We start from the raw sequence: 24,882 nt of genomic DNA, 5'->3' as shown, positions 1-24,882 counted from the left end.
TTGACCGTGAGGATTGTTATCGGTTAAAAAAATATTATTTCTTTGAGCTTGCAAAAGATGTCACCATTAAAAAAGTAACATATCACATTCAGGGGTGTCGTAAATATTGAAATCCGTTTGTAACTTTTTTAAACATCGCCATTGCCTTTACGGAATGATATTACGACGGTGCCAGAGAAAAAAAGCATCGAATTGCTATAATTGATATTGCTATAATTCAAATAATTAAGAGCATCAACATCCTCCACGATACTTTAGTGGAATTTCAGAGTAAAATTGCAAAATTCTGTAAATGTTGTATTAGTTTTATCAGAACAACCCTTTGCATTAGCTTATGTAAGGTCTTTCTATTCAAAGATATAATTAATCCGTTCACTTAGATATAATAGTATCATACGATGCCTCCAAGACTCATCTGAGACGAGCAAAATTAAGAAGATGGTTCAATTAAACAAGTGAGTATTATTGCACATGATACAATTCTTTATACAACAAATTACAACTTAACACTGGCAATCACTATACACACACATTTCGTAACATATTACCACTATTGCCTTTTGCATTATTATAAAATTACACCATTATTTTTACTTCTAACAGATTTCTTCAAATTTTCCTCCTTATAACTTCTTTAGTTATGTTTCTATCATCGATCGTAACAAAGGTATGTTAGCAATCATTGCTTCAATAAGATTGCATTATAAGGATTGGAAGATATTTCTGGTCTATTTTGAAATCATTCAATTTTATTATAGTAATAGGAATTATAGTTTATTGACAAATTTAGTCACTTGTGTAAAAAAACTAAGTGGCAGCATCTGCGTTGATCCATTGACGGTTGTGTGGAAAGTATACAACTGACACAAAAATGTTTCGATGCTTCTTATTTTAAATGCTGTATATATGAATCATTAGATTCATTTTACCTTTCTATGTCCGTTTACTTTCTGTTACGTAGGTCCGCCTCTATCGTTACGTTCCCGTTACACCAATTGCTGCAATCTGCAGTTTATTTACTTGCTGAGCCGAGTTTAGCGAACATAAGTGATTTTTTTAATATTTCAAGGAAAAATTGGGGAGATATGAGGAATTAGAGTTGACCTTTTGCCTTTATTCTTTAGACCTATATGTCCACAAACTTTAAAAGGCACAAAGTACACATTGACAATCACAAAATTGTGTTTCATTGAGGGCAGCATTTGTTTTCGTGTATGCGCGTCGTGAGTTTTTTCTCTGATAATTTGGCGCCGCACGATTAAACCGCTGTTTGGGAACCGCTATTGGGAACCGCTGTTCTAGCCAAATATACAAAAAGACTTTAGATTAACAATTATTGTATATGTATATGGATCATAAAATAAATAAATCATAATGTACTCATACATTGCTATATATCTTTCTTGTTTTCAGTCCTCACTATTTGTAATTGGCAACGCATACACACAAAATTACAATGACAGCAGATGTCCGTACGTGATAGATGGGGAAAGTAAACAATATTATTATCCAAGATTTATGGTTATGCTTATGTTAACGGTCTGTTTATGTTTTCCTGACGTCGTGACGCTCGTTTATAGTTTATGGAAAATAGTTGGAACAACAAAAACAAAGTTCGACATTTCGTGGAGAGTTTGTATTTTGGTAAATCAATTCATCATCATAATTTGAGTAGTAAAATATTAAAATAAACTATCAGAAAACTTATCACAATCTTTTTAATACCAGGGACTAATATCGGAAATTCTGCACGCAATTGGACTGTCTTTCTTTGTTCTTAAAGTGATTCCTAACGTCGACGTGCTCCTCATATGTTTGATGTTCCCTATTGTAGCACTTGTGCCATCTTTTATTAATTTGAAAACAAAATATTACGACCGATTTCGCATGCATGCAGAATTCGACGTTGGACAAAAGCCACAAAAACAAGAATTGATTTTTGGCGCAATTGCAGTGGTAAGTTGATATATTATAATACAAGAAACTCCGCGTGTTGGGCTTCAAATTCCACCGATTTTAAGAAAGTTATCTTGCGTCAACTCAAATGAAGTAGAATAACAATAAATATAACACTTGCATTTTTGACGTATTCAAAAATAATTAAAGGAATTGTCAGAGACGTAAAATCGAATAATTTATAATCGTTATCATTTCAGAAGTTTTTCTATTTAAATCAAATTCTTGAGCAATTTTTCGTTTTCGATAGATGATAATATCTTAATATGCATACATTTATAATATCCATTTCAAATTAGTTTATGTTGTAAAAGTAGAACTGTTTTATTTTTTATTTTTATTCAAGATGTTGCTGTCTTTATTCTATATTATGGTATGTTGTCTGGTGTATGAACAAGAAAATATCGATGAGGATTTTCCATATATAACTTTATATACCGCAATTTGTGAGTCACTAACCCTTTAATTTATTTCCTTTATTATCTATTAAATAGGGTGATGAAATGAATTATCTCTTTCTAATTGTTGATGTAGAGAAATCAATTTTATTTCGCGATATAAACATGATTTTTCGATGTTTCCTCAATTAATGGTGAAATTGAGCTCAAATATAAGTTGTTATTTCGCTAAAGCCAAAGTGCACTTTGGGTTTTAGTTAAACAGTTATTTTAAAAGTGCCTCCACAATTCTGTCTCTAACCAGGCAGCATGAGTACAAATTAAAAAAATTATACAGGATCTAGTAGAAAACTTACCAATTATGTTACACCACTGTTTCAGCATTGCTTCTAATGTCTTGTCGTTATTGGCAAAATTTCGCTAATCATGATAAGAAATATTCGAAGACAAATGAATGTGAACGGGAAATGAATGAAGAAACGTTGGTAATCACTCTAGCAATCTCGTTCGTAAGAATTTGTGTATTAGGTAAGATATTGTGAGATTTGAGATTCGACAATATTACTCTCATGTATTACATCTAAAATATTTCGTAATCAAATCCCCTATGTATGGCCATGATTTTATTTTGTGCACAACAGAAACATGGTTAACGTGAAATATACCTAAAATGATTGCTATCAAATTGATTACAATTAAATAATCTTAGAAGTGCAGTTTTACAAACTCATATTATTGTGATTTTGTTGTTGTGTTTCACAGTTACATTTTCCTTCTTAATCCACTTTGTAATTGATGGAAATAGTGCAATAATTTCTCAAACACCACAGAAACTGTCGATTTACATTTATGATGAAATAAAAGTTGACGAAAGATGCTCAAGGTAAATATTATTTCTTTGACTAGATCTGGATAAAACGTACATCATGAGGGCGATTTAGCTGAGGCTAACATCATTATTTCCCACCACTTGTTCATGGGATTGTTCTTTCTTTCGTTTTATATACACCAGGATCATCACATCACTCTGGCTGGCAGCTGCGACGCACTGCCTCGGTTCATTTATAACGTTTTATCTCAGCAGTATGATCTGTCAAATATCAGCTCCCTTTGTTTATTGTTGGTTGCCTTCAATCTTGGCGATACCTGCTATGTGCGTCCTGGCTGCAGCATTCAATTTCCGGCACTTTTCCAGTGATGAATCGGACCTGATGCAATTCTTTCACCTACGTGAGAAAGAAATTGTGTGAATATTATTAGTACAACTCAATTTTTTTATTTTTATTTATTTCACTATTAAAAAGTTGTAGGCATTTCAAAGCGTTACCCCGAAGTCAGTTTAAATTTGACGTGGCAACTATAGTCATGTAGTCAGATTAACTGCGGCTGGTTGTGCCTGTTGGTTGTCGATCACCATCTTAGTAAAAATATATTACTTCCTGAGATACGATGATTGTTAGAATGAAGTCGGATTATTATCCCTAAACATTCCAGTACCAATTTATATATATATTCAGAAAATATTGAGTATTCGAAAACGTATTATACAATAAAAATGTTATTTCCGAATGTTATTACTATTTTTAAGTGAAAATTTGCTCAAAGCGCGGTCACCCTAAAAAAATCAGAAGCAAAGGAGGTGATTTTACGGTGACATGACATACTGACACTATAAAGAGCGATGAATTATGCGGTGGCACGCATAGATTAACCAGAGATTTGACGTAGCTCAGTTAAATATGCTTAGGAAACAACCATGCGGTAATACATAACTGAAGTTATTATCAAAAAAAATGGGGTAATTGTCTGTTGGGTCCATGTTTATATTTCTGAATGTATGTATCATAAGTAATAGCACGCACTCACAGTAAAGATTAAAATCTTTATAATAAACAGATGAAAACTACACTGATGTAAATTCTTTCGTTAACTGGAAAACTACATACGAATTTAATAGCTCATACGAAATGCTGGGAATTACTACTTTTGGAGTTATAACAGGGTGCATTGGGATTGTCTGCATAATTGCTCACCTGTCGAACAAAGTTCATTTTAAAAGGTTGATCACTTACATTTATTCTTTCATTTATTGCACAAAATGTTGCATGCAAAGACATTGCAAGGCAGCTATGCTTTACCTTTCTGCTACTGTAATAAACTGTTTGACGAATAGCACTGAAGGCAATATAATAAACCACCTGTTTATGAAATTTTTTCGGTGTCAACTTCGACCTTTGTTTTCAATATGGCAGCATAAATACAGATGAACCAAGTCGGTTCCATTGGTCACCAGTGTCTCAATGTTTTGTTTTAGCGATTATTATGCAAAACCGGGATACGGAGGAATGTTCATAAGTGAGGAATTAATCTTGAACGGAATACGTTGCAGGTATGACTGTACAAACGGAGAATATTTAGCATCGGGAATTTACGATTGGACAGTCAATTGACTTTGTAAATCATTGTTGTAATTAGGGAAAAATTTATTTTTGTAAGTACCAAAGCAATCGTTGCCAAATTCTCAGTAGTTGATGATAAACAATCGCAGTAATCTATTATTTAGAATTTTTTCATAATTCTCTGAACTTGTAAGGCTCGTAGTTTTACCCCAAATTTTACTGATTTTAAATTTTACCACTGGGATTTTCTCAGACTAATTTCACCCAAAACATCTCATTAAATAGATATATGTATTTATCTTGTTGCTAGAACTGACAATCAATCTGTTACTATTATAATAATTATATTTTGTAATTTGTGCAAAATTGTCAATATTGATTGTTGGTTTCCAGATATCTTCGTTTGATTTAAAGCTGAATATATAATGTTTAATACAGGTACGGTCGAATAGGTACAGCAAAAGAACTTTCTCTGGAATATGTCCCATTCGTAAATGTATGTGTCACCATGTGGCATGAGACAGAACAGGAAATGACCCAATTACTCAAAAGTGTCATGAGGTAACGCTAAAAATATTTTCAAGCATTTTTACTTAGCTTACAGTTATAGTTTGTATTTGGTTCGGCACAATTTTTTTTGCACAAAAAGTGTCAACATGCATACAAATAATAGCCTAATGGTAGTTACTTACGCCAAGCACATCTATTCTGAGTATGGCAAGCCACTGACCCGCGCAGGGGCCAGACATGAACCGCCATGTTTTTTGGAGAAAATGCAAAAAAAACATACCAAGATTTCGGCGATAAAAATTGATTATTAAACCGCCTTTAATTGAATCTAACAATAAGCGAACTATTGTATTATATAGTATATCGGTATATGTGGCTACAGGTAACAGTTCTATTGAAAGATTTATGACATATGACAATACAATTGATCTATTTGAAAACAATGGATGATAGTGACTTTAAAAATAGAATCTTTATAATCGTTTTGAGGTAATAAATAATCGTGCGAAATCCGCGGTTCGGCGCATGAATTTCATAAAATCGAATACCAGTTATGTAATATGTACAGGCTTTATCAGCATGTGATTGAATTGGAAAAGACAGACAAGAACTACTTTAATTTTGAGGTATGTCGTTCTTGATATGTAATAAACGGAAAAAAATTTGTTTCATTGCTTTTCATTGTGCACTTATCTTTTGAAACCATGGTGCGAGTAGAAGATTAATAGAAGCATTTATGTACAGGTTCAGATTTTTCTTGACGACGCCATGGAAGCACAGAACCTAAACACTGAAAAAAAGAAAATAAATGATTTCGCAAAAAATATTATAACTTTGATACCAAAACTAGCAAAGTAAGAAATAGTATACGAATGTTTCAATATGAAGTTGTTAAAAATGCCAATGTTCTTGTGACGCTCAACTATAACTTGTCAGTCTAAGATTCACATAAAATTCTTATGACAGACTTATCAGTGCCGGATTTGCATTAGGTAAGATAGGCTGAAGCCTTGACATTCAATTTCGAACTGCTATTCATTTATAGCTCGTTTTTAAATTTTTAAGGCTTGTTCTGGAATTTTACCGGTTCAATCATATTTAAAACTGACATATTCTTATTTTTTTGCAACAAGGTTATTGATTCTTTTCGAAAATAAATGTATTATGTTTACAAGGTTAAAAATTTAATAATAAGTCGAATTAATGTATTTTTCTAAATTTGCAAAACTCTACCACTTCAATTTAACCAAATAAACTAATTTATAAGAATTGACCAGTTTTTAAACCTAATAATCCCTTTATTTTTTGAAAAAGGTAATTAAATATCGATATAGACTATTTCTATACTGAATAAACTAGGCAGTGACGAATCTAAGAATAATCCGTATATTACAATTAAATCTAATTATAGTGTTTTATTACTAGTGATGTTTTATTTATCACCTCTCGCGACTAGAAATTGTTGTTATGCAGTCGGTTACCCTGTGACATGACGTTTTAGTACAGCTTCGGACTCTTGTAGTGTTTTGAAATTTAACTTACTATTCAATCTATTTGGGGTATTAGCGTACGCATATTGTTCGTAACTGAAATTTGGCATTTTACACAATTACAAATTTCATTAATGATGACATAATATATTTAACATACTAACTAGAATCATATTATGTCGTTTTAATTGATTCCTGGAGGTTTATGGCGTGACTGTTGGAGAGGGGATTCACAAATGAAAATCGTCTAAAACCGGCCCTGCTTGTCATATTATGTATCTCACACTTTAATAAATTTTCGTTCATAAACATATTTCTAACGTTATGAAAATTGTATATTTCATTCAGTGAATTTGATGAAGGGTGTGGTCATATGTTACAAAATAGTTTAAGTGTGATGGAAACACCTTACGGGGGGAAGATAAAAATGAACACAGCAAAGGGATTGCCGTTTATCACTGTACACCTGAAGGACAAAACGAAAATAAGGTGAAATAGATTGAAATATTTATTGTTTCTCCAATTACTTTGAAATAAGGTTGAGTCATATGTTCTTTGATCCCCACGTATTGTGTATACAGCACTGGAGTGTATTGTATACAGTCATATCGCACATTACAAATTCTTGAAGTAAACTTTTGCGCCATATTCGTGTCAGAAGAAAATCAATTGGTGCACGCATATCCAACACGTGTTTTCAAATGTACTTTTGATTTTTTCTAAGCTAAAAGATTTGTTCTTGCCTACAAATTGTCCTCTCTAACGTTGCAATACAATACCTCCTTTAGATTAAAATGGGGTAAATTCAATTTACGATATTTTTCCAGTTTCCACTGTTAATATATCAATAGCAGTCATTTATTGCTCCTGGATCTTTGGTATTTAATATTTCAGACAAGGTAAACGATGGTCTCAATGCATGTATATACACGCTTTAAAGCAACAAAGCAACATTGAAAACACATTTGTTCTGGCATTGGATGGAGATGTTGATTTCGAGCCGAAGTCGGTAATTTATCTTCTTGAAAGAATTAAAAGCGAAAACAAAGTTGGGGCGACATGTGGACGAGTTCATCCGATTGGTAAAAAATTGTCTTTACTGTTGTTTTATTAGAGAAATCCGTGATGACTTCATACTTTGCATTCAATTATTTGAATGGAAATTGAAAAGTCGCCATTCGTGCACTACAATGTTCCTATTAACACAAACAAATGTTTGTAGTTGATTTTACGCAGGTAAAGGTCCCGTCGTTTGGTTCCAGAATTTCGAATATGCAACTGGACACTGGTTACACAAAGCAGCAGAAGACGTTCTTGGATGCGTTTTATGCAGTCCGGGTTGCTTCAGCCTATTTCGAGCAACAGCTCTCCTAAACGTGTTGAACGATTATAGTAAAATTGCAAAGACTCCCCTGCAAAGAATGCAATGGGATCAAGGTAATGACTGGCATTAGCACAATATAACTAGTTCCAAGACTAATGGGTACAAAATTTCATCACACTAAATATCACCTTAAGAATTTATTTTTGAAACCATTTGTGTTGGACTTTTTCATCAAGGTACTTTGAAAAACAGACTGGTAAAATAAATATACATACCTAGAAGCAAGCCCACAATCACTCTGATATAAACAGCGGAACTGTGAATTTTAGTGCCCCCTTCATTAATTGCATTTGCGAGGTCTTACACAGCAGTACCGATTTGATTGGTAAAACATAACGTTATTGTTTTTAATACTAACACTTTTCCTCCTAAAAACAAAAGCAATTTAGCTCATTCGTTTCAGGTGAAGACAGATATCTATGTACTTTGTTGATGAAAGGCGGGTATAGGATCGAGTACTGCGCCGCGGCAGAAGTCAAAACGTTTGTTCCAGACAACTTCAAAGAACTGTTTAAGCAAAGAAGGTGAATACAGTGTTATATAAAATCAACCGCTCGAGGCGGTCGCAGCCTTTTTAAAAACAGCAATTTTTAATTTGATAAAACTTATCTTTCAGACGCTGGGGACCGTCAACAATAGCGAACTTGTATGATATCCTGTACAACGCCAGACTGATTGTAAGAAGAAATGAAACCATTACATATTTATACATTTTGTTTCAGGTGAGAAACTTGTCAATAGTCAAATATTATTGATTAGGACCAATATTGTAGTTGATTAAAACACGTTATGTGTATCTTACAAACAGATTGGACAAATAGCTGCTTCGTTATTGGGGCCATCAACACTTCTTCTTTACGTAAATGTGACTTTACAATATGTATTTGGATTCAACTCAATAACAAGTTTACTGGCTTCATCGATACCAGTCGTGGGGTTTGTCATAATTTGTTACTCAACAAAATGTGATTTTCAAATTTCGGCTGCACAGGTCTTGACTGTCTTCTACGCTATGGTGATGATAACTGTTCTAGTTGGAGTAATTGGACAAGTTGCAGACGGTAGGTTAGGAAATAAACATAATATATATGTGTGAAATTTTCAACATTCTCAAATTTTATTCATAGTGAACAGACACTACTTGTTAACAGATTCTTGTTTTTATACTTCAGATATTTGGAACCCGGCATTCTTCTTTTTAATTTTTATGCTCGCAATATATCTAGTGGCCGGTATATTACACCCATCAGAAATTTCGTGTTTAGTGTTCGGCATACTTTACTACATTTGTGTGCCGTGTGCCGCCATATTCATTGTGGCTTATAGCAAATGCAACATTCATAATGAATCCTGGGGAACGAGAGAGAAGCAAATATTCACTAAAAAACAAAATCCGGTAAGTTTGTATAATAAGTGTGAAGATGAAATAAATTGATATGCTCCAAGCAGCATTCCCCGCTGGCATATTAAGTGCGCGTCAAATAACATATGGAGGCTACCGGTGAAACATCTCATAAACACATCAACACTCTCGCGATAGTTCGCAGTGCTCTGATATCAAACACCCCGTATGTGTGGTATGAACAAAAATCGATTGGCTGTTTATTTGCATCACTTGAATGGCTGTTTATTGAATCGACAGTTAATGCATATTGGGTTGCATGCATCTCTAGCAATTGGCTAATTCTGGTGATATATGCAAGTTACCAACCAATCAATTCGAATTGCGACTAAAGGATCTAATATTTCAAACGATATATATGTTCTAAGATGAACTCATTCATAATTTATAGACACGATGTTTTTGTTACATAATGTGGCTTCAAGAGAATCGCGTGTTCTAAAGTTAATTCTATTACTTATGAGTATTACCAAGTCGTTCAAGGATGGCTTTGGTATGGCGATCATATGCCATTGCAATTGAATAGTTACAATCTATATTTTAATTCATACAAATAAAGTATGAACGATGAAGTTATGAACTGTTTTTTTAAAGATGATTCCAATAACAGGAAAGTATATTTCCATTGTATTCCAGAAATCCAATTACCAAAGCTACCTCCTATCAAGTGTAGGTAATGGAATCAAACGTTTATTCTGTATCACTACGAACATCGAATATAGTGAAGTTCCAACTACTGATACAGAAGTCGGAAAACCAAGATTAGCAGATACATCGGGTAAAAATTAAAACTTTTGTGTATTAAACGTTTGAAATAAAATTGAATTGGTGCCAACTAAATATACGTAATAGAATATTGCACATATCAGACCTATTATTTTAAATGTTTTATTTCACCAGGAGATACAAATGGAATGCAGAGAGAAACGACAACGGTATAGTTTGTGTAAATGAATCAGTATTATCATTCAACAATATATATATATATAATAAATTATATATAATTGCAATTCCGTATACAATATATATATTAATGGTCCAATTAATTAATTTATAAAAAAAAACTTGTTGAGTAGTGGAATTTCATACTTTCAAATAAATAAAAATCGTTTTTGCCATTTTTTAAAATCAACATCATTAAGCTATTTGGTCCCAACAATACCATTTTGAAAAAAAAAAAAAAAAACTAACGGACATTTTTAGAATGTTTCTGATTCTACAAGTCATTCCTGGACGGGAGACAAATTCTTCTGTGGAAGAAAATCAAGGTAATGCTCACATAATATATAAAATAGGTAGAAAAATTATCATTCCGAAAATGGAAAATCATAATATCTAAAATTTATATAAATATTTTGCAGTTATCTTGAAGATAATGAGCTTAAACTATTAGAAGAATTAGTTAAAAACTTTACCCCCGTTGACAATGACGAAGAAGAAAAACGGAAGCTCAAAATTGGTTTAAAAAAGTTACGGAATCGAATAAGCGCTGGATTTTTCATCATCAACATAATATGTATTCTTCTGTCATTTTCTTTAACGTTTGTCCTGGATGATGTCGATATAACTCTGTATGACAAATACGGAAATCCTTTCATGGTGAGCTCTCAACATATTATTTGGTGTACTAAGTGGTATTCAAGTATTCACGAGATATGTCACGAGAATAATTCTACTTGCAACCACACCAGTTTAATCCAGTCCTTTTAGCATGCGTTCGGATTTCTTTTATATTTGATAACCTGTACGTTCAGATGAGTTTGGCAAACAGGCAAATGATGTTGATTTGTTTAGTGTATCCCTATTAGCATAGCCTAAACGTGCAGCTTAATACTGAAGAAATTAAAATTATGTCTTTGAAATATTTAGTTTGATCCGATGGCATTATGTGTTCTGATATTTTTTGACATCATTCTCGTCGTTCAATTCGTCGCGATGCTTTTTCATCGATGGCACACTTTCCTACACTTAATGAAAGGTACGGGCCTATTTCCTTCAGAGTGGGTAGGGTATATATATATATATATATTGGGACTTCTGAACTCTATACAACAAACTCCAAACGTAAGATGCTGATGGATTGAAAACGGTGCGTATGTAACAACAGTACTATTTAGGTGTTTGGTAAATTTCACCCAGAAAGGTTTTGATTAAATGATTGTCTATCTAAGATATCATCTTATATTTTTCAATTTTTTTTTTTTAAGAAACGTTTGAACAGCACGACTTCAACTGACAGGTGGTACTCAAAGAAACACACGATTCTCCGCCTACAGTGTCATTTCAGAATCATACATGGCATCATGAACCATCTATATCAAATGATACGGCCAATCATATCCCAATGTACCAAAAAGTGTTTGTTAGCTTCAACAAAAAATGATTTGATCACATGTCCCAAAACTGTATAAACGCGAATATTATCAATTGCTTTCACATGTGTTCAACTGCCTTTTTCAATTCAATTGCATTTGTTGTTAACTATTCGAATATACTATCTGTGGTAACTAAAACATCTACTCGTGAATCTGTTTCCCCAGATTAATGATTTATTTTGTGGAAACGCATATAATATATATATATAGCCCATATATAAATATATTTAGCATAAGAAAATTACGCGATGTAAGTCGTGACTCGTGATGCTTTTACAAAAACGTCCGATATATTTCAGCAAGAAATGACACTTGATTATCTTATTATCGGATAATAAATATATTTGGATAAGTTTGCACATTTTATGTAACTTGATGGCAATCAGAAACGAAATTTTATTTTTATTCTGCTTGAACTTGTTCAAAACGTGATCTCTCGCTCCCAGCTGCGAAAATAATTTTGGTGAGTGGAAAAGTTGTCAGTACCGCTCGCGTGCTATGAGCTGAATGTTTATCATTGTGACAAAGATGAAAGAAGATAGCGGTTGACATAAAACTACTAAAAAATCGTTTCTTTACCTCAATGGAAGCAGAATTGGTTTAGATAATTTAGATGGCAGACGGAAGACTACCTGTATTTTGTTTGTCCCTTTGTTGTTGTTTTGTGTTTTGTTTGTATCAGAGTGACCGAATAAAATTGATTGATTGATTGATGTTGATAACTGCGGATTCGCATGAATTTTAAAAGATATATATATTAAATATATATATTTTTTTCGAAAAGCAGAGATTGTGACACAAATCGAAAGATCCGTGGGTGGTGGCTTTGTAGAACTTCTTCGTTGTGAAACGCCGTATTCTTTGATCCCTCATTAGGTATGCGGGAACGAGTACCGTTATAATTGTAGTCTAGTGGTTTCCAACCTTTTTAGATCGCGGCACACTATTGAGCTCTTTAAATATTCTCGGCACACCTTTCAAAAATTATAAATATATTCTGCTCATAAAGCTATTTTTCGATAAAGTAATAAAAAACAAAGAAGATTAGATAGGGGGAATTTTATTTATGTAAATAGAACATACACTGTATTTAGTAACAGGTATATATGGAACAATAATAGTGAATGTCAGTAGGACTGATGCGCCTGGTGCTTCTTTACTACTGCTGAAATTTGTAGACGAATGTGAGAGATGCATACTCTCTTAACTCTTCATCCGTGTTTCTAAGTTTTTTTTATTATGTATTTATTTTTTATTCCTAATATTATTTAGGCAAGAGAATCCTAGCTCACATATATATGGGTAGAAGGTTGAGAATTGAGAAGAAGACCTTGATGGCTTTTTTGCTTAAAGTCGGATATTCTTCCATAACAGAAATAAAAAAAAAAAGCGTCTGATGGCAGTTGTGCGTACTTTAGTTTTGAAGCCCTCGATCACTGAAAAGACTTGTTAATTCTTCCTCTTCACGTAAGTGAAAATCTTTCCATATTTGTGGCCTATAAAACTAAGAAAGCTTTCAATTAAAATGCGCGTCTGTAAGTCGATATGATAACTTTTAACTGTCTATTGAATTTGGAATCACTTGAAATAAATTCAAAAATGGAATATTTTTGCGGCACACTGGTAATCATTCTGTGGTACACTAATGTGCCGCGGCACGGCGGTTGGGAACCACTGTTGTAGTCCATGCATCGTGAATTTGGTACTTAACAAGTGCAGCCCAAGCAGAAAGCACATCATGAAAAAGTAAACGCTTTTACACTACGACATCAGTGGCATCTTCCCTAGTTGAAAGCAGTTATAAGCCGGTTATAAGCCGATTTGATCAAATTGAAAGGGCCCCGCGCTAGTTTGGATATCAGTGTTACACTCTGCACCACGCTTTCTCCAAGAAAGGGAAATTTGACGAAACAATTCTATTCGTCGTTTTGAACTCGGCAATACGGCAGAGGCGGGAATTCTTGCATTTAAAAGTAATTCTAGCAATTAATTTCTGTCACTAAGCAGGAAACATGGATATATTTCCGACAATTTGCGAACTATACAGACGGACTGCAAGATCATACCCCTGAAAACCTTGGTCCATGGATGTGTCGCAACTCGCAAAACACATCCTTAAATTATAGCGGAAACAATGGCCAATCGAACAGCAATGTGCCAACGCGAGGTTGAGCAGTCGCTCACACATCTTCTCACTCTGACAAATTTTCTAGTAAGATTGTGAACATTTAATAGTTTTTGTAGTGAACTAGTTTTCAGTTTCATTTTTAAAATATTAGTATAATCAAACAACCAAGCCGCCATTTCCTTAGCGTTTTACTTTAGTCGCAGTAATCAAAAGATGAATGGTCGAATTTTTTTAAAACTAGCTGTGTATTTTGTGTGGATGGAAATATTGGAGATGTAAAGCACTCTGCACGTCCAACTCGTGAAAATAGTTTCAAAAGAAGCATTACAATTTCGCAACAGTGAATTGTTGGTAGACTGAATCATGGGGTCGGGGAGACATCCATTGGACTACAATATTGCTATCTACCGCTCACGGTTTAGCAGGTGTGAAAAGCAACGCTTTGGCATTGGCACGATGCCACAGAGAGGTTTTTTTGAAGACATTTTTCTGCGATGGTAGCCCTGCCAGATTGCGGACTTATCCACCCAAAGTAGCACCTAACCCACTGGTAGCTTATCGGTAATATCAGTACGACACACGGAGAAGTTTCCTATCCATGGAAACCACTGCTGAGTCTGTAGGCCCACCAATCCCTTTTTGATCAAAATGCCAATCTCTACGAATGCCGCAAAGATCTACTTGACCGAAATTACCTGTCACGGGAATCACTAACAAGCTTATTCACCCCAAACAGTTTGCACGGCAAAACAGGGGACATGAAAGTTCGGAAGAGGTGGATGTTAACAAAATGCAGCCACCCTATGTCGGCTAAATGTATATTGGAATCAACGCGATATTGAACAGAACTGGTTGGACGTACGCACGGCAGAATTACAACAAAACTCTCAAGCTACATGTGAAGCAGATCTGTTAAAACACCACAGACTTGCTTGTTTTACCTTTAAGGCGATTGAGTCACTAATACAATTTTCGTTGAAACAGCAAAAAGTTATGTCCTCAATTGAATAAAGAGTTGCGTTTTTAATGCACAGCTTCGTTACATAACCTGAACCGCTCTTTACCGTGTGTATTCATCCCACGTGGTACCCGGAACATGCCCATGTTTAAAGAAGGTGCTTGGATTTGCAAGGTTCGTTTATCCTATTGAACGGAATATGCTAGCAACTTCTGGTTCCCGCTATTTTCAAAGAATCATGGTTATCCCTGCTTTTAATATTAAGGTATCAGTCTTCGCATGGCGAGTCAGAAATACCTTTTATTAACCTCCATAACAGCTGCCAGAATTAACTTGGTGCGTCGGTGTGGTAAGCGTTAGGAATACGCTCGCCACCGCACCTCTGATTACTTTGCGTGGGTTCGCAGGTTCGAATCCCATGCGGGGATAGTTATGTGCGAGAGGATTGCTGACTGCTCGCCGCCGTAGGGTGGTCCACGTCACGTTCAATCAAGTCCATGCTTATGAAAACAAATAACTAACTAAACCCATACTGGCCGTGGTTCGCCATACGGTTAAGCCGTCTTATCGACTTTCCTCTCCCCCAGGATAAATATGTACCGTAAATCTTACTAGAATCCATTGAAATTGTACACATACTTTTGGAACCCCGCACTTGTTAGATAATTGGAACAAACATTTTTAAAATGAAATCATATGGTAATAAAGTATGTAACGGCCAACAGCCCGTCATTACATGCCGATATTCAACTTTGTGCTCATAGCAACAACAGGAATATGTTTTGTAGCAACGTCTGTGTATATGTAACCGTTGATGTCAAACACCACATATGGTACACTAGACATCAAGGCTGGGCATTTTCGAATACCTGATGGTTTCAGAATCAAATCGAATAATTTTAGAATGCAATCTCTAATATTCCGAAGATATTTGAATGAACAGTTATTGTATGGGATTTTATTTTATTGGGCCCTCCAGACACAAATTTCTGTAAACATGGAATCCATCGCTCAGTCAGTTCGCAATGACTAGCCCTATAAAAGTCAGACAATAGGACCTGGCTCACCATTTGATTACGCCATGTTATGGGCTACATACAGCATACACAATCGCAGAATAGCACATCATCAAGATCCCATTAATTTGATTCGATTTAACCTTTCTCTCATGTTAGTCCATTTTTCACTTGCTTCCCAGAGTTCATCGGATAATTTTGAATTGCAAACTTTCAAGTCACAAACCTTTGATATTTCTTGACAGTCACTAATGAAGAAAATCAGATTAATAGTCAGCATTCATACACTTGTTTTAGAACATTTAGAAGGCCATTCAGGTTCCACATAAATGGAATTGATGTAAAACAATGTGGATATGCAGAAACTTATCCAAGAATTTCTGTCTCCCTTTTATCAATAATAATTAAAATTAAATAACACTCATAAATAGGCAACGGAGCACATACACAACCATCCTGTTAGTAAAACTTTGTCTCAAGGTTGGCTTCAACCCATTCAAAGGCAATAATAAGGCAACCCTGTCAAACATAACTTCATGAGCAATGTTTGACATAGAGTACACAGTACACTGCCAGCAAGGAGCCATGAGCGCTGTTTAGACTCGTAAAACAAAAATATACTTACTGAAAATAAGAACCAGATGTTTTTTCAAGTTCTGCTGCAACAGACAAATATATACTAGTTTGAGCAGCTTGTACAGGTGTTTTCATTGCAATCCACTGAAATGGTCCTGAAAACATGGGATTGATAAAAGAAATGAACATTCTGCTGTTAACTAGTGGCCAGCCCAGATTTAGTGTTTTGGCATATAATGCGTTTAATATCTTCTTCAAATGAAAATGACCAGCTTATTTATATTATTCCACAACTGGTTACGATTAACTGAACAAATTCATTCGTACAAAATAAGCTCTTCTAGCATTAAAAAAAATTATATGAATAATGGAAATCTCACTGTAGATGTGCATCCCGAGTGCATAGATAGGTGCTTTAGAATGTCTTCCAATTTGTGTACTAGATAAGCCTGGATTAACAGCATTAACAGTGATATTTGATTGCTTTCGTGACAGTGCTTCTGTGAACAACATAACTGCAAGTTTGCTCTGATAATAAAGTTGAGAAAGTTTTTCATCGTCTTCATCTAATTTAGATTTGTCGATATCATTGATATCAATCTGAAAATGACAGTATTACCTTGAAGCTGTTTTAAAATATCTTGATAGCTGTAACATTTTTATTTTACATGTGTATTTACTCGCATTGAAATTTAAATTCCCCAAACAAATAGTTTTTAAGAGATGAAACATGTGGCATGTAAAGCAGTTAATACCCAATCGATCAGTAAATTCTAAATGTATGTAATGAAGAAGATCTCATTTCTGATTTTATATCACAACAGGCATACATCACTCATTTTGAAGAATATTTAGTCTGCTAGATTTGTATGAAAACATATTTTGGTTCTAAGATACAATACCTGGATATCTTTCTTACCTCTCCTTGTGAATATGCCTCTGATGACAAATTTATGACCCTGCCATTCGTCATTTTGTCCGACAACAGATGGGTTAAAAGAAAATGGCCTGGAGGATAAAACACATAATTTATTTAAATACACCATTTTCAGAAATGATGTGGAAATCAATATAGCAAAATACCTGTACAGCAATTCCATAAATTAGTTGACAATTAGGTAAAAATTTTATCTTGCCTAATTGAAATATTGAACTGCAGAAAGTGTAGGACATATCTTGAAGTTTTTAAAATCGCATGAGAAGGTACATTTACGGCTCAAAATAATTGTTTTTTCTTCAGCGGAATAATTGATGATTTACTGCCTAATTTTCTTCAGTTTTGTAACATAAACTCTCATGCTATTTATGTTACCTTAAAATGTATTTGTTCAACCAAAGTATGTGTTATGTTTTACCTCTGATATCTGTGCTTAATATAAATATTGCACTGTGCACTATTGGCAACACTGGGCTAAACAGAGCTGATGGGAATTTGCCTTGTGTTGTCACTCCGTGACAATTTTTCAACTTTATTTTAATTATCTGATATATTTCAATAACTATTTGCCTCAAAAACTGAGACGTCACTTACTCACTTTGGGGGTTGGGCCCAATAATTTACCAATTTGGCAGTTGATAGTTGCTTGTTTTTCTTTCGTAGCACTTCTAGAGATCTCGTCACTCCGTGACGTCACGGAGTGACATAAGTATGCAATTTTTTGAAAATATTATTTTTCCGTACGCGAAGTACTATAATATTGGGTTTGAACTGCAAATTCTTCCGCTTTGCCCTCTACTTACTTTGGATCTTACCCACAGTGAAACTTGAATGACATGATTGAATGGCAATGGCAACTTTTTTAAAACTATCGATGACCAAAATATTCGACCTAACATATGCCGGTTTTGACAATATGAACGAACTTATTGTAGACTACAATTGAAAAAATATGTAATCTGTTGGAATGGCAGAATAAATATGACAAAATGCATTGTTTTGCAATATAATTCGACATTTTTGTAAACATCACAAACAATATTAAATCTCAAGTTTTAACATCGAAATTGTGAAATGCAAAATAAATATGCGGTGTTTGTCAAAAATTGAAGATACTTCCAATTAGAAAACGCCAGTGCGTCACTCATTGTCACCAATAATTATTTTTACGTGCCAACTATATCATAAAGCTGGAAATAGCAAAAATGATGCAATAACGAATTTTCGCAGGGACATATTTATCACTGTTTTCTTGTTCTGAATATGCAGACTAAGAAAACTGTGTTTGGGGCCTACCGATTCTATGTGTGCTTTGCAAGCAGATGCAAGTACTACCTAACAAGAGAGACTTCAACACAAAAGGAAATGCTTTTCTATGTTTAATAAATTAGATATCCCAATAACAAAAATCGTCGCATGGTGCAAATTTTTTTAAGCTGAATTGCACGGATCCTTTTAACGGATCCTCCAGATTCTGTATTTTGAATTGCCCATTCTTTGTCAAGTTACTGCAATAAGATTCCAGATATATAGGAGTGTTTCCCAATTTTTTGTTTAAATGTTTTGTAATTACAAACAAACAACCAATTTTGACCTAATACAACTAATTGTTCAACATTCTTAATAACATTTTAATGACAAGGATTTTTTGTCACTTCGTGACGTCACGGAGTGACATGCGACTAGTTCGGCCATATAATTGGGCTGCTTCTTGAAAAATGTTTGTTGTACAATAAATTTTGCATAAATGTAGAGATAAATATCTCTAAGAATATAGAGACAAGTTATTATTATTGATATGTCATGAAGCTTTTGACGAAATTTGGTTGATATATTGCAGTCATTTTATGCATTCAACTTTTTGTCACTCCGTGACATCACTTGATTTGTCTCGTCGTTTGAAAAGTATTTGGTTGAAAGTGAAAAATGAATTATGGTAAATACATCAGTGTTACTGCTACCAATTGGCATTCTAAAAATAGCAAACCACCAAGACCTTGATATAGTAAAATTGATTAAATGTGTTATGGAATTGCTGTGTATAATTTTCACAATTTTAAATAAAAATGACCTTAACACAATGAAAAACAATAATAAATACTTGCATATACCTAGATAGTTGACACCAAACTGTCTTTCGAAATTATCTTTTGTGCGAGGTGTTGTCTTTGGAGGCCTCGGTTTCATAACACATGCATTATTTATCAAAACATCTATATGTGGTAGCTCTGTAAATAGAAACATTGATTATATTTATAGGAATGTGCAGAATATTCATATATAAAATGCAATAGCAAAAATTCTCCAAATCCAAATCACTCCATATAATCGAATATTGGCAAGTGGGTATGGTATGATGAATTTTGCAGAAAATATACTTGAAAAGTAGAAAAACGAAATGAGTATAAACAGCACAGCATATCTAAACATCATAAAATAATCCACTTACATCCAAATTAAGCTTTGACGCTTGTTAGATAACCTTTTTTATTTAGTATAAAAGGACCGAGCCAAATTTTCTGATATATCAGTTATGAGCTTTTACCCTTCCGTACATTTCCAGCAAATTCTTCTACTGAGTCTAAATCAGCCAAATCAATAAATCTGCAAACAACATTGGAATTTTCTGTATTCGTTCTTATTTCTCTTGCTGCTCTTTCACATTTTCCTATATGACGACAACCCATCACTACAGTAGCACCTGAAAAAAGGATACCCTATTTAATGATGATTCAATATAGTCCATCACAGATAATGTATAACTGTAATTAGTCACTGCACAACTGAGCAGTTACATATGAAATAAGTCATTACCTCGTCTTGCAAGTTCCTCAGCTGTTGATTTACCAATACCAACATTTGCACCAGTTATAACACAAACTTTTTCTTTCATTTGCTCTTTAGAAGGACATTTTCTTCCACCTTTGTATTCTCTATAATTGTAAAAATAGTTATTTCACCTTTTTTACGGAGTCGCCTGCGATATACAGGTCATTAAATTTTATCAATTGCCTTTCACTTATCAGATGAATAGTTTGTTTTCGAACCGATTATATATCAATAAATTTAGTTCGATAATTTGAAAACACAAAACTCAATGGAAACAACAAATTATATAACAGAAATGTCCGGAAATGAGCAAAAATTGAGAATGAAATTGATAATGTGTAATGTATCAATCCTAACCCCCACACCATCCAAAATTACATTATTACGACGTCACAGTGACGTAATAGAGCCCTTCAAACTATATGAACTGCCATCCTAGACGCGCAAACAAGCACCCGAAATCGAACAGTTATTTCTCTCGTTTTCTCGTCGCAAAGGTTCCAATAGGAGAGAGATCGATAGGATAGGATTTACATATTTATCCCAGGAGAGAGGAAAGCCGATAAGATGACTTATCCATATGGCGAACCACGGCCTCTCGTCCGGTTACCATTCCAAGTCGGGTATGGGATTAGTTTTTACTGTATTGTTTGTTTTCGGAAGCATGGACTTGGTGGTGGAGGAAGCCGTAACCGACCAGCGGTTACGTGAACCACCCAACGACGGCGAGGAGTCCAGCAATCCTCTCGCACATAACCATCCCTGCACCTTAGTCGTCATAACGTCAGTCTGTTCTTTATCGTCGGCGCCAATGCCATTTCGGCGATCGTACGTACATTTGGCAAGCTCTATGACCTGATTATGATGTCGTAGTGACGTAATTTTTGAATGGCGTAGTCAGATGGGGGTTAGGATTGACATATCAAAAAATTGTTAGGCTACGCCTACTAGAAGTACGTCAGGTACGAAACTACACGAGACCCGAAGTTCGTTGGGCTTTTCATATGATGGAAAAGTGAGGCACACATACAGACATAGTTGAAGGAACTACAATAGAGTTTCCAGGTTTCATTTAAGTCAACGCATTAGTGTAGTTGGTCAATATTTATAAGTGATTAAAAAGAAAAATGAAAATTTTCATTGATTTAGGATCCTTGCAGTACTATCATAAGGGATTCGTTTTACTGACAACTTGTTTATATTTCCCTTGAAAACCATAAATTTTGCATGTGATAGTGCTGATATAACCGTTACTCCGATCAACAGAGCAAATATTTTCAATTTCAACTTACTTGAGCAATATCACTCCTCCAGCGAGAGTAGACACAAACGACAATGGTACAATAATGCGGTTGAATAAAGGAGTGTTAAAAGCGGACATCTCCGAGACAGAAACTGCAAAATCTGTATTCAGCCAACAAGTCAATAGTACAATGCTACAGGCAGCTTAATTTTGCCATTGGCATAATGGTTGTATACATTGAAATGGCTCTCAAAATAAGCACCAAAACAATGGTAAAGCAATGATAAAGCGTAGGAATCATATTCCCGGGAATAATTTTTCGGGGGTCAGGGGTCGAGGTTCATCCGTAATAGTCAAATGCTGAGGGCGCACAGGGTCGTGAGTCGTGACCCCAATGTCTCATCATCTGTCCTCTATTAAAAATAATAGATATACATGTCGTTGGTTGTAACACATAACCATATGTTCTTTCTTTCTATAATTATGATTGCAACTTTTTTTAGGCTTGTTTTAAAAGTGGTTTCGCTGGTTGGCGTTTATAAACTGGTCTACATGTTTAAATCCATCATTTCAGTTCAAACCAATGTCATTGGTTCAAACTATTTAGCCTGGGCTACGGCACTTTCGTTTCTGTGGCGAATGAAGGCAAGCTCAGCTTATAGTTGCACGTTGAGAGTTCCAAGCATAAAACAGGTGTTGAAGGTGAAGCATCATCAGCAAAGGTGACCGACTACTTTTTTTGCGCCTGGAACTCAAATCGAGGAAAATGTTGCAGCCATTGTGCAAAACAACACCAGAGTTATAGATTGTGCGTCAACTTCAGAATTCTCCATTTTAAATTTGTGTATATCATGGAGTATTCAAATAAACTATCCATCTATCGGATGACTGTTCAAAATGCCTTAAATAATATTCAACAACATGATACTTTGCACCTCGGAGTAGCAACAGACGGCAGTGTGTGTAGTATGTGTGAGTGTAGTATTTTGCGCCAAACAATTTGAACCAAACTATTTATATGCCTATAGTACTCTCTTGGTGGACTTGACCAAATCAAGTAGAGAAGGGAGAATGCTGGGGTTGCTCAATATAGCGCTGATTTTAAAATCAATGTCATAATCGCGGCATTTCATCTCTATGCACGGCAGTTCAATAGGAAATGTTCTATTTTTTTTAATACATTACCGCAATCGCGTAGTCCATTATTATGGCATCCTATTTTATGAAGGTGCTTGTTTAATGTGCTGTCTGAAGTCGAAATTGAATTTTGTCCATTATTCGTGGTAACCACGTGAAATTCCTGGTGCTGTCTTCAATAGAGGGAAAATTATCTTGTAATGAAATGCTTGGTCATTGTGTATAACATGTTGATCCCATTCATTGGCGCAGGATTGTCGAATTTGTGAATCGTTGTGTGATTGGGATAATCATTTGTCCACATCGACTTTCGCCGCTGATACTTTTGCTATTTTGTTACCCGGAATGCCAACATGTCCAGGAGCCCATAGTAAATTACTAATTTACTAATAAATTACTAATTTTATCCGAGTTATTATTTATAGCGTGAATGGCAGATATACCATCCGAAATTATTACTATATTCCATCTATAGTTATGTTTTGACCATGTGTGGGCACTATAGATTGCAAAAACTTCGCAATCAAACGAGGAACAGTCTATGACCAGCCTAAAACCCATACGTAATTATCACATGGAACCTAAACCGCAGCGTCGCATTTGTCATCAATTTTTGGTCCATTCGTATAGATGTGCACGTGTGATTGATAGGATTCATTTATATAATCTAAACATATAGCTTTTGTTTGGTCAGGCGTATACCAGGGGAAAAGTATATACGATAATGTATTGTCAATATCAATTTCATCCAAAAACCATGGTGGAATTTCTTCGGCTTCATTAATACTAATGTTCAAGTTGGTAATATATATCGAAAATTCTAGCAATCATACCAAATCTACGAAATGTTGAAGAGTTGGAAAATATCTCAATGCCATGAGTAATCGATGACTTCGTGGCGAGGATGGTCAACAAATGTTAGCAGTTTAGCTTTATTTAAGAGACATAATTGTAGTCGTCGTATATTCAATGGCATTTCGATGGAGCAAACTTGTAAAGATAAACTTATAGGCGTACTCATCATGTCACCTGGGGCGGTGCGTAGACATTGAGATTGGATCATTTCTATTTTTCTTATGGCATACATTGGGGCTGAAAAATACGCTTCCATACCATATTCAATAATGGGTCGAACTAGGGATCTGTACAATGACAAAAGAGATGATTTGGATTGGAGATAACTTCCGTTTTCGGGTGAAGAGCACAACTATTGATTTTGTGACCGAGATCTTGAAACCCCATTGATTGCACCAGGACTGAATACAATCCAATGAATTCTGAAAGGAAACGATTAAATCTTCGATTTTGAGCCCAATGTGCCATAGAGCGATATCGCAAACAATCCAACATTATCTGATGGAACAGTACTAGGCATATCGTTTATCATTATATTGAAAAGCAGTAGACTAATTACGCTCCTTTGAGGAACTCCGTTTTCTAATGAGAAAATACTTGAAACTACTCTAACCTGAAATGAGCGATTCGCCAGAAAAAATGCAACAAAAAGCCAAATTTTTCCAGTGACACGATTGTTGTACAGTTTGTATAACAGGCGTTATTTCCATATCATGTCATAAGCCTTTTCCATGTTTAGAAAAAGCTTTTTTTCCGTGTCTAGGGAAATGCAAATACACATCTTTTATTTCATTTGGTAAAGCCTTATATATATATATATATATATTTCATCGTGTAATTTTAGGTATGCATCAGGCGTAGATCTTCTTCACCTAAAACCAATTTGTTATCTACATATATGCCATTTTTTTCGATAAACCACTTCAGCCGGCGAACTATTATTCATTCTAAAGCCTCACATCAATTGCTAGTTAAAGATATAGGCATATATGAAGACGGCTGGTCTTTTTGTTTGTTGGTTTTCAGAATCGGAATTACAACAGAGCGCTTCCAGACATCTGCAATGCTTGTAGCCAATTAGTTCTTATGTAACTACAAAACTACACCGAATTGGCCCAATTCGTGAGAAACCCATGAAAAACAAAATTAATTATTCCCGCAATAGCAATTATCAATTTCTCGAATTTCAAATTTTAATAGCTTTTCGGTGCCCCCCCCCCCCCCCCCCCCCCCCCTTTTTACATCTCATAATTGAAGTAAGTACGTGACCAGGACTCGATGACTTGGCA

General features: G+C 34.7%; 2 protein-coding genes across 7 annotated transcripts; one reads left to right on the top strand and one right to left on the bottom strand.

Moving 5' to 3' along the window:
- The first annotated feature begins 234 nt into the window (after positions 1-234).
- Positions 235-11,960, top strand: LOC144422016 (chitin synthase chs-2-like). 3 transcript variants are annotated; one of them, XM_078111724.1, is made up of 26 exons: positions 238-455; positions 604-667; positions 1,414-1,644; positions 1,729-1,956; positions 2,303-2,402; positions 2,736-2,882; positions 3,117-3,237; positions 3,367-3,584; positions 4,251-4,413; positions 4,669-4,743; positions 5,192-5,314; positions 5,832-5,889; positions 6,008-6,117; positions 7,102-7,242; positions 7,648-7,835; positions 7,990-8,190; positions 8,541-8,661; positions 8,754-8,859; positions 8,946-9,198; positions 9,310-9,533; positions 10,176-10,317; positions 10,440-10,474; positions 10,743-10,807; positions 10,901-11,138; positions 11,409-11,517; positions 11,747-11,922. In XM_078111724.1, exons 1-26 carry the CDS (start codon positions 439-441, stop codon positions 11,773-11,775), a joined length of 3,507 nt encoding a protein of 1,168 aa, XP_077967850.1. In that variant the 5' UTR covers positions 238-438; the 3' UTR covers positions 11,776-11,922. The 3 variants fall into 3 exon arrangements, with proteins under 3 accessions (XP_077967849.1, XP_077967851.1, XP_077967850.1); XM_078111723.1 differs by lacking the exon at positions 11,409-11,517 and having other exon boundaries at positions 235-455; positions 11,747-11,960; XM_078111725.1 differs by lacking the exons at positions 604-667; positions 11,409-11,517 and having other exon boundaries at positions 236-455; positions 11,747-11,960.
- Positions 11,091-21,921, bottom strand: LOC144422017 (retinol dehydrogenase 13-like). Of its 4 annotated transcripts, none has more exons than XR_013475101.1 (9): positions 21,651-21,920; positions 20,344-20,462; positions 20,075-20,230; positions 19,641-19,757; positions 17,512-17,600; positions 16,973-17,192; positions 16,642-16,747; positions 16,068-16,264; positions 11,091-11,108 (listed from the first exon to the last, which is right to left on the bottom strand). XR_013475101.1 is itself a non-coding variant. In XM_078111726.1 (8 exons), the coding sequence occupies exons 1-8, from the start codon at positions 21,737-21,739 to the stop codon at positions 16,129-16,131; spliced, it is 1,032 nt and encodes a 343-aa protein (XP_077967852.1). In that variant the 5' UTR covers positions 21,740-21,917; the 3' UTR covers positions 15,640-16,128. The 4 variants fall into 4 exon arrangements, 1 of the variants encoding a protein (XP_077967852.1); XR_013475102.1 differs by lacking the exon at positions 11,091-11,108 and adding an exon at positions 12,761-12,888 and having other exon boundaries at positions 21,651-21,921; XR_013475100.1 differs by lacking the exon at positions 11,091-11,108 and adding an exon at positions 12,968-13,418.
- Between the last annotated feature and the right edge of the window lie 2,961 nt (positions 21,922-24,882).

Source organism: Styela clava, chromosome 4, assembly GCF_964204865.1.
Source record: "Styela clava chromosome 4, kaStyClav1.hap1.2, whole genome shotgun sequence".
Lineage (NCBI taxonomy): Eukaryota > Metazoa > Chordata > Ascidiacea > Stolidobranchia > Styelidae > Styela > Styela clava.
Note: the sequence above shows the minus strand (reverse complement) of the source record. Positions and strands in the feature narration are given on the sequence as shown.

What these genes read in the sequence shown, in the direction of transcription:
- LOC144422017 (XM_078111726.1), bottom strand. Translation starts at nt 21,739, where the DNA reads ATGTCCGCTTTTAACACTCCTTTATTCAACCGCATTATTGTACCATTG. An exon ending in ACTCGGGATGCACATCTACA is followed by an intron (nt 16,748 to 16,972) that starts GTGAGATTTCCA and finishes CCATGTTTTCAG; the next exon opens with GACCATTTCAGTGGATTGCA. An exon ending in ACATCTGGTTCTTATTTTCA is followed by an intron (nt 16,265 to 16,641) that starts GTAAGTATATTT and finishes TTTCTTCATTAG; the next exon opens with TGACTGTCAAGAAATATCAA.
- LOC144422016 (XM_078111723.1), top strand. An exon ending in AACTTTATATACCGCAATTT is followed by an intron (nt 2,403 to 2,735) that starts GTGAGTCACTAA and finishes CCACTGTTTCAG; the next exon opens with CATTGCTTCTAATGTCTTGT. An exon ending in GTTGACGAAAGATGCTCAAG is followed by an intron (nt 3,238 to 3,366) that starts GTAAATATTATT and finishes TATATACACCAG; the next exon opens with GATCATCACATCACTCTGGC.